The 9,633-nt window shown below is 41.7% G+C and overlaps 1 protein-coding gene across 1 annotated transcript; it reads right to left on the reverse strand.

Moving 5' to 3' along the window:
* Nucleotides 1–714: 714 nt before the first annotated feature.
* Nucleotides 715–8,428, reverse strand: LOC141496876 (cytochrome P450 11B1, mitochondrial-like). The gene is made up of 9 exons (XM_074199453.1): nucleotides 8,163–8,428; nucleotides 7,043–7,198; nucleotides 6,376–6,575; nucleotides 4,761–4,964; nucleotides 4,065–4,219; nucleotides 3,039–3,205; nucleotides 2,604–2,682; nucleotides 1,503–1,715; nucleotides 715–828 (listed from the first exon to the last, which is right to left on the reverse strand). Exons 1-9 carry the CDS (start codon nucleotides 8,426–8,428, stop codon nucleotides 715–717), a joined length of 1,554 nt encoding a protein of 517 aa, XP_074055554.1.
* Between the last annotated feature and the right edge of the window lie 1,205 nt (nucleotides 8,429–9,633).

Below are 9,633 nucleotides of genomic sequence, written 5' to 3' on the forward strand. Positions count from 1 at the left end.
CCTAAAAATAAAACAAAATAAAATAAAAATAAAGATACATTGACATTGATAGGAATGGGAAGGTGATGAAAAGTAATTACAGTGTAATGCAGGTGGCAGGCATGTGAGACCCTCCGCAATAAGGTAGAGAATGATAATTTAATACATAAGGGAGAGACAGAGGTGCAGGAGGGAATCCCCAAGTCCTTTTTCAATGCAAGAAGGAAAAAGAAAGTTTCTCCTGTCCTAAGTTCTCAGAGCAGCTCTGGTCTCTTCACAGATGCACAGCATTCATGGATTATTCTTTTCACCAATAATGAAGCTTGATGCAAAGACTCCTAAGTTTCATCAGGATTGCATTTGGATCATAGGACTTAAAATGGAAAGGAGCCCATGAAGCCATGACCCCTAAAAGTAAGACTAGTAGCAGAGGAAATGCTCCCAGCATCCTTCAATGCAGACCTGGAAAGGACTTTAAAAGTTCATAAAGTCTAGAACAGAAAAATGGAAAGAAATCCAACAAATGATTTGTCCAATTCCAGTATGCAACACTAGCCATCTCAGAGATGTCACTCAAAAAACAGTTAAAAAATAGTAGAACCATCATTGAAAGCCAGTTCTTTTTATTTAACATTGTACTCTGACAAATGCTAAGGGCTTGGGAGACTCAGTTCAGGTTAGATGACAAAGGTAGGACTAGGCAGGGCTTCTGCTTTTTGAGGCAAACCTGCCAGGTTAATTGAGGATACGAAAGGTAAAGAGTGGGAAGGATTTGGGGTGGAGGACGAAGCGAAAGGTCAGGTTCAGGTTTTCCTTATGTAAGGTCTCCACCTGGAAATTTTTCAAGATCTGAAACAGACAGATGAATTTCAAATTATATTATCTCTTTCTGCCCCAGATTCTTGGTTCCTAGAAATCTAGGCATCTTCCCCTTTTCTCTTGAGGAGTTCGCCCTTTTTCTTTGGTCCCCTGCTTTCTCCTTGATGGAGTCAGAGTCCACTCTTCCTGCACCTTACCCTCTACAGTTCTTTCTTAGAGCTTCCTAGAGACGCTTACTGATCCTACTCCTGCTGAGAGTCTAGACATCCCCTGATCCTTTTCCTCTTCAGAGTCTAGTAATCTTGTCTTGGAGGATAGAGCAAATTGCCTTTTCATTTCTACAGGGATAGCATGCACAAAAAAGGACTTATACTTGCTCTGTTTGGTTTTAAATAACAGGATTTTGACCAGTGAGTTAAAGTCATAGGGAAGGACATTTCTGCTCAATAGAAAGCCTTTTGCAAGAAATACAGATATCCTATAGTAAAATGGAGTTGCTTAAATAGGGTGGTGAGCTCCCCGTTCCTTCAGATATACAAACAAAATTTGGACAATCATGAGTTAGAGATTCAGGTTGGGCTTTAACTAATTTGACCTCTGAAAGCTCCTTACGACTCTAAAATACTGAACTCTTGGGTTCTCTTCTAACCACATTCTAAAACCTCCTCCCATCTGGTGGAGTGACCCCCAATCAGTTCACTTACATGGTGCAAGAAGAAGAGCATTTCAGTCTCAGCTAGCCTTCGACCAATGCACTGGCGAATCCCAAAACCAAAGTTCAGGAATCGGAAGTTGGAGATCTGATTATTGGCTTGGTCAGAGGTGGGGGTCAACCAGCGAGAGGGGTCAAAGCTTTCAGGTCTGACAAATACCTCTGGACTACGGCCCAAGGAGTAGAGGGAGATCTGGATCAGGGTCTGTAAAGTGGATAGGATGTTAGGTGAGTTGGGAATGAGGGAGATGCCTGGTAAGACACTTGAGTGGAATGGGGTGGGATAGGGTGGATTTCTTTCCCTTATGTTCCTCAGGGGTCTTCCTGGAGGTTTTAGGAGTGGAGCAGTAGAAAGGCAGCAAAGGCAAGGAATAGTGAGTGAATCCTAGAACACAGAGGGGAAGTAGTATGTAAAGAATGATATAGGAATCAGGAGACCCACAGGGAATCAAGAGTCTCGGGTTTTAGCCACATATCAACTTTCTGGGAAACTAAGGTCAAATCATTTCTATCCGTCCTCAGTAAAATGAGGACCTGAGACTAGGCATAGTCTAAGATCACTTCCAACATGGATAATGGTTCTAGGCTCCTTCCAATACTGTGTTCTACAGATTAAAGTTCTTTCATCCAATAGAAAGCAAGCCCCTTGAGGGTAGGAAATTTTTCCTCTTTATAATCCAAGTTTTTATATTCAAAGTATGCTTGTATCCCTAGGATCTAGTTCACCTAGGATTAACCAGCATTGGATTTAGGTTTTGTTCTGTGTTGAGTTCTTTCCAGCTCTCTTACTTCATCTTCTGAGTTCCAAGGACCTTTTTTTAAGGTTTTTTGCAAGGCAATGGGATCAAGTGGCTTGCCCAAGGCCACATGGCTAGGTAATCATTAAGTATCTGAGGTCAGATTTGAACTCAGTTCCTCCTGACTCCAGGGCCAGTGCTCTATCCACTGTACCACCTAGCTGCCCCTTTAAGGACCTTTCTAGCTGTGATGCTTTAGGACTCTAACTCAGCATTTTAGGAGCAAATTGAAGGTTGTGTATTGGAAGTTGGTCTAGAAGGGTGAGGACTATGGGACCAGAGTGGTGTAGACTCACGCCAGCAGGGACACTGTAATTGTGTAGGACCGTGTCCTTGGCCAGGTAGCGAAATATAATCGGACCAGATGGATAAAGCCTGGAGAAGGGAGCAAGGAAGAGACATTACTCACCTTTGCACCTAGCCAGAGAAGCCTTTGGCCCAACATATTCTTTTTCCATTGCCCTCCTTTAACAAGATCCTTTCCCTCATTTCTTTACCCATCTGCTATCGTGTTTTCTCTAAACCTACACTGTATCCGCTTCTAAGATATCTCTTCCTTTAACAAAAAAAAAGTGAGGTAATCCAGAATCAAAGGTTATTTTACATAAATGAAATTGATTGAAGACAACTGAACCTTTCAGTCCAGAGAAACAAAGTCTCATTGGCTCTGGATTTTATAATCAATCCCACTCACTACCCTAGCTACCACCCTCCACCCTCACCCCTCAAACCTCAGAGTCTCTTTGATGGAAGCACGAAGCAGGGGCAGTTCTTTGACCAACTCTTGTAGGTTCCCTTGGAACTTTGTCTCTGCATCCTTACTCTCTGCCCTCAGAGCATTCTGAAGGTCTGGGTTCCGAGCCAACTCAAACAGGGTACACGCCAAAGGGAATGTGGTCTGTGAAAAAAGTATGACTCAGGTCAAGAGAAAGAGATCCCTCCAGTCAGGAGTTGGTATCTCCCCCTCAGATTCTCTGAGGTGAAGGACTTCCAAAAGGTCTTCCATTTAGGCCTGGGGTTTAGAGGGACAATAAGGGCCTCCTCTCCAGCCTCTGTGGTCAGTCCAGGGCCCTGAATATAAACACTTAGGAAATAGTGTTTATAGTCCTGTGACTGAATTGAATCCTCCCTATCCCAAAGCCTCAGGGGCTTCCTTGAGCTCATCACAGTCATCATTTCTCTTGAGACCATGACAGCAAAATTGTAAAGACTGTGATAACAATATATAGAGAAAAATAATGATGCAGGAAAAGGACAAATAGACAAGACATATACATATATATATATATATATATATATATATATATATATATATATATATATGGAGAGAGAGAAATAGAAAAAACGAAGAAAGAGGGAAGGAAGGAAGGAAGGAAGAGAAAGAAAGAAAAAAGAGAGAAAGAGGGAGGGAAGGAAATAAAGAGGCAGATGGATAAAGAGATAGGAAGATGGAGTATAGGTACTAAAATTTATTTTTAAATACTTACTGTGTTTCAAGAACTTTGCTAAAGCTAGAAATATAAACACAAATAAGAAAGATAGCCCTTATCCTCAAGGAGTTTACATTCTAATGGAGGAAAATATTTCACAAAGGAGACTAGAAAGAGGAGGCAGAGAGAGATAAGTACCCAAGAGGGTAAATGAGGAAGAGCAGAGTTGAAATAAGAAAAGATGCTGAGGACTCAGTCGTCATTGGAGTGGGTACTTGCTGTCTAAGTGAGTAGTTCTGTGATTCTGTGGCCCATTTGAGCCCTAACCGTTTCCACACTTCCGGCAGTGAGTTCTGTTATGTTGGCCTTGATGGCATCAAGAGAGAGGTCGGCATTCTCCAGCAATTCAGCCATGATACCTGAGTATTGAGGTGAGCCATTCAAACACATCTCCTGGTAGATTTTCTGAGTGCATTTGTCAGCTAGAGAGGATGGAGGGAGATTGGAATAAAGGCACTGAAATAATTCCAGAACTGAGCCCTTTACTCCTGAGCCTGGACATCCCATGCCTCTGCTCTCAGATGGATGTTTCTCAGTCTCCCCACTATTATGGTGCTAGTTTCCTATGCCTGCCACCTTTCCTCCTCGTCTACCTCTTCCACTCTTCAAAAAGCCCTTTGAGATCAATTTGCTAAATAGCAAATATTATTTCACTCACTTTTCAAATGGAAAACCTGAAACTTCAAGAGATCAATTTAGTCAAGAGTTACAGAGAAAAAAGTCCAAGAATTGGAACCCAAAACTTGAGATATTATGAGGTTCCTTCCAGTTCTAACATTCTATATCACAATATGCACCAGCTTGCCCTATAGTCACTTTCCCCCCTCTGAAAAAAAATATGTTTTATGTTCTAAAGCACACCAACTCTAATATTCCCTTTCCCCAATTATCTATCTACCCATTTCTCTCCTTAGGCCCAATCCTGATCCCTCAGTGTTGATGCCAAGAGAAACCCTCACTCACCATACTGGAAAATATCATCCCAAGCTTCAAAGTGCTCTTTCCATGCCTTGGGTTTTATCAGTTGGCTCAGGGTCAAGGGTGTATAGAGGAGCAGAGGTGTGGAAGACAGCATGGTGTTCATGGACTGGATAAACTTCAAACCATCGGGATTTGGATTGCTGCTTAGCAATCCTAGTCGTTCTCCATACAAGACATAGGTAGAAACTATAGAACAGAGATTAGGGAAAGAGAGGAGGTTGAGTGGTATTCCTATCTATCAACTCAGGTACCCAACTTCCCTCTCTTTCCCTTCCAACCTCTTTTCTTTCTTCTTGATTTTGTCAGCTTCTGATGCTATTACCATACCTTCTCTGAATACTCTCTCTCTTCCATTGGTTTAGGGATTGCTACTCTCTCTAGCCTATTCATTCTCAATCTCTTCTCTTGGCTCTCCATTCATATCTTGCCTAGTCATCATCACAGGAAAATTTGATTCTTCCCTAATATACAGTCAATCTTGTCATTTTTATCTACTAATGTGGTTATTCACACCAGCTGGATGAGATGGAAGTTACCATTATCATTCTTTCTGGTGAGATGGAGGATCATCAGATTTTATCACCTGTTCTAACATTGCCTATTCATGTTTACTGGACCCTTCCATCTACCCTACCTCTTTGCTCCCTAAACTTCTCACACCATTATCCAACCTGTCTAGCACCTTAAGGAATCTAAGTCTTGAAATCTATTCCTTCAGACTGCAGCACCCATAGATTTCTGGACTTTCCATTCTCCCTGAAAACCAAACTTTCTTTTATGTAATAACTATCCCAATAAGAGCATGAACTCTTGAAAACAGGAACGGTTTCCATTTTTTCTATTAGCATCTTCGGTGCTTATCACAATGTTTGGTCCATAATAAGCTTTTTTTCAGAGGCAATTAGGTTTAAGTGACTCATCTAGGGTAACACCACCAGTAAACCACTGAAGTCAAATTTGAACTCAGGTCTTCCTAACTCCAAGAGCTGGTGCTCTATCCACTATGCCACCTACCTGTCCCATAAAATCTTAACTGATGCATTTTTAATTTATTCACTCATTTGTGACAATGTACTTTTCTAGATCTTTTACCTACATAGTCAATTATCTGTCCCCTCCACTGGCTCCTTTTCCTGAAATATCAGTTGGAAACTAACTTCACTATCTTCTCTTTCCTATCTTCTATTTTCCTGGAATTAACTCTAACTTGAACCCTCTTCCCAATCTGATGTCAACTCAAGTATCATCCCCGACTTCAAAACTTTTATCTCCTTAGTCAACAGATGCTGACATCTCTCCTACCTTAGGTCCTCTCCAATAACCTAATTTTTCCTACTTCCACATCCTTCCTTTTCCTTTCTTTTTTTCCAGCCCAAACACACACCAGTTACATGTATGACCTCATTTCTCAGGTTGACAAACTTAGTAGACTTCTTCCAAACTCAAATATCTTGTAGACCTGAAGTCTTCTTGCAATCACTTTGTACCTCTTTCAAAATCCTGCTCTGAGTTCACCTTCTCAAGGAAGTCTTCAAAGATAACAACTCCACTCCACAAACAGACACCTTCACATCCCACCCTTAACCCTACATCATACCTTCCACAGCATATCTGAAAACATAGGGGGAGATGTTGAAGGTGAGAGACTTTCGAACATTCTTCTGGATTTGATAATTCAAATGTTGAACAAAATCTTGGCAGACAGAATTCACCAAGGGGATAAACTTTTCAGTACTCTTTTTGGAGAACATTTGTGGATTCAACTTCACACGGTCATTGAGCCACTCTTTCCCATTCCTGGAACCAAGGTTTGAAGTGAAAGGATGTTATCACTTCTCCCAATCCTAGACTCAATCAGATCTCATCTTTCTCTTCCTCCATATTCATTTTTAGTACTCATCCCCTGAACCCATTTGACTCCCTTGAGATAATTCTCCCTTCTCTGGGGCAATTCCCATACCAGACTTAAGATCCACATCTATTTCTAGACACCTACTGAAATGTCTAAATGACCTCCTATGACCTAAAAATGACCTCCATTCTCCTCCATCCCTTGGTGGAGACTCCTGGAGGGAAGGTTGGGAGTTGGAGCATCCCATCTTTCTCTTTGACCAGAGACTCTCTGGGATGGGACATTTTGTCCCTTCCATTCCTCTCTGCTCCACAGTTAAGAAGTGGGGTAACTCTTGACTATCTCTGTCTGCTCTGGCCTCCTTGCTTCTCTAAGAATTCTTTACTGCTCCCCAGTCCCATCAGGTACTCACAGAAGGAAGATGCCACACTTAAGCTTGCGACTCTTTCTATGTGACAACCAAGGTACCACTTGATTCCTTTGAGGAAATGATCCTTCAGCCTTCAGCACCTGCTCCACATCCTGGGGCAGCATCAGATTCACTGAATTCATAGTGCCCACCTTGTCCCTGCAGTTTGGGCAACAGGATCAAGTAAGATTGGAACTCACTATTGACCTGGGCCAACCATTACTTCCCAGATGACAAGCACTGGTGGCACCCTTTGACCTAAAGTTTCTCAGAGAGTGAGGACTGTCTTCATAATATAGGAATCTCTTAAGGTTTGTCTACACAAATTGAACTCTGATGTGGAGCCCTTGTTGAACTATTACAGCTTTCAAAGTCCAAATCAGATGTTACCCCCTCCTGGAAGCCTTCCCTGATCCAGTACAGTTAATAATATATCCCTTCCTCATTTTACACTTCCTTTTGTTTGCATCTCTCTAAAGTGGGCATAGAATAATGTATAGTTTAGTTTTCTGTGTTTCTTAATTCCTCCTTCTGGATTCCAAATTTCATCTTGGCAAAAATGACAGATGGCATTAGTTATACACCATCCTAGCAGATTGAAAAGATTTAAGAAATGTTTGTTGAATCAACAAAAATTTATTAAGACTCTGAAGGAATTCTTCTACTTATTTGATGATCTGGAATGTAGCAGCTCTGATGGCCAGCAAGGTCTTCCTTCTGTCTAACCTCAATCCTTCTCAGTAGAGTCTGAGTCCTCTCAGTAGGATCTTGCTAGAAAAAAATCCAGTGCACAGCCTGCCTATCTTAAAGCTTGCAATAAAGATGATGTTTCAGTGTCTTCACCTCCAGCTAAGCTGTCTGAACTGTTCTCCTGTGGGGAGAATGGGAGACACTGAGCTACCCACCTTTTCTCCCTCTTTGCCTGTGACCCACAGTTTTTGTTCATAAGATCTCAGTTGGACCAGACTTCAAACTGGATCCAGTATTAAGGCTCAGTCTATAAGGCAAGTTTAGAGATCAAACATCGACTAGGCTTGGGTCTCACTCTATGACTAGGGTTAGAGTTCATTCACTCTGAAGCCCACAGAAAGAACAATGCTCAGTAAGTTTTACTGAATATTACCTGTAGATGGGTCCCAATTTCTGAAAGGTCTCCTGCGTCTCTAGATGTAAGTCCTCATAGCCATTGTTTCTCCATATTTGCAGCAGCTTGATCCAGGAGTTGCCTTCATTTTGGGGAATGGCCTGGAAGGGCCTTACAGAATCAGATGGGGGCTCAGCCTCCTTGAGGGACTGCTGAAGAGCCCCAGTCATCATTCTCCGGCATCCTCCCAGCTTCCACAGCAGGGTTCGCAGCATCTGTGACCCTAACTCTGTTCCTTGCTTCATCTCCCCCCTATCTAAGTCTTGGTCTGTGCCTGATTCCAAGCCTGTTTAAAAAGGAGGTAGATCAAATTCAAGGTCAAGGTTAGACCTACATCATAAGGACAGGTTCCAGGGCCATGTACCAACATGGGGTGTGGAGCAAGAGAGGAAGTAGGTATGAGATTTCACAAATCACAAGAGAAATGATTTTTTTCAGGGTCATGGAACTAAGTATTTGACCTGAGATTCATCTCATGTCTTCTAATTCATTGTTTTTTCCATTGCATCACTGACTTTGGAAGGACTGGAGCAGAGATAAGACATGCCTGTTCCTATGGCTGTGCCTGTGTATACTTGTGAGCATGTATATTTGTTCATATTTGTCTATACATGTTTATGCTTCTATACATGTATGGGTCATATATTGATCTTCATTTATTTCATAGGCATAGGGGTCTCTGTTACAAAGTTAGAGAATGTAAATTTTAAAAACCCTAAAACACTTAGATTCTGAGACTTGCTAGGCTAGCATATTTAAAAGGTCTTCTTGGACGGGGGTGGGGGAGTGGGGGGGGGAGGACCTGAAAGAATATTTCTGATAGGATATCTGTTAGGTGTCTGACCTACTGTGGAGCTGAAACAAAGGGAGAAACAGTGACCTGGAGGTCAGAAGAAGCAGATGCTTGCAATGCCATAACTATATGAGGCATACTATACTATCTAAGGGATAGTATTGGCTATTTGGTGGTTGGGAAACTAGCCTTAGAGTAAGGGACAAATAGCTAAGAGAAAACAAAGAGGAAGAAAAGGTGAAGAAGAAAGAAGAGGAAAGAGAAGAAAAAAGAGAAGGAAGATGGTAAGAAGGGAGGAGAGAGAGGAAAGAGTAAGAAGAAAGGAAGGAGAAAAGAGAAAAGAAAGAAGTAGTGAAGGAATAAGGGGAGAAGAGAAGATTGGAGGAAAAGGAAAAGAGGAGAGGAAGAACAGCTAATGGGTTTTTTCAATGAGATTGTCAACTGAGAAAACATTGTATTAAAGAGAGAGCTGTTACAGTATATACTGAACCCGGCGTTAAGAAGACCTGAATTCAAAGTTAAATGACCCTGGGCAAGTAATATCATCCTGTTTTTCTCAGTTTCCTCATCTGTAATATGAGCTGGAAAAGGAAAAAAGAAACCCAGTATCTTGGCCAAGAAAATCCCAAATGGAATAACATAAAGTCAGACATGACT

This window comes from Macrotis lagotis, chromosome X (assembly GCF_037893015.1).
Source record: "Macrotis lagotis isolate mMagLag1 chromosome X, bilby.v1.9.chrom.fasta, whole genome shotgun sequence".
Taxonomy (NCBI): domain Eukaryota; kingdom Metazoa; phylum Chordata; class Mammalia; order Peramelemorphia; family Peramelidae; genus Macrotis; species Macrotis lagotis.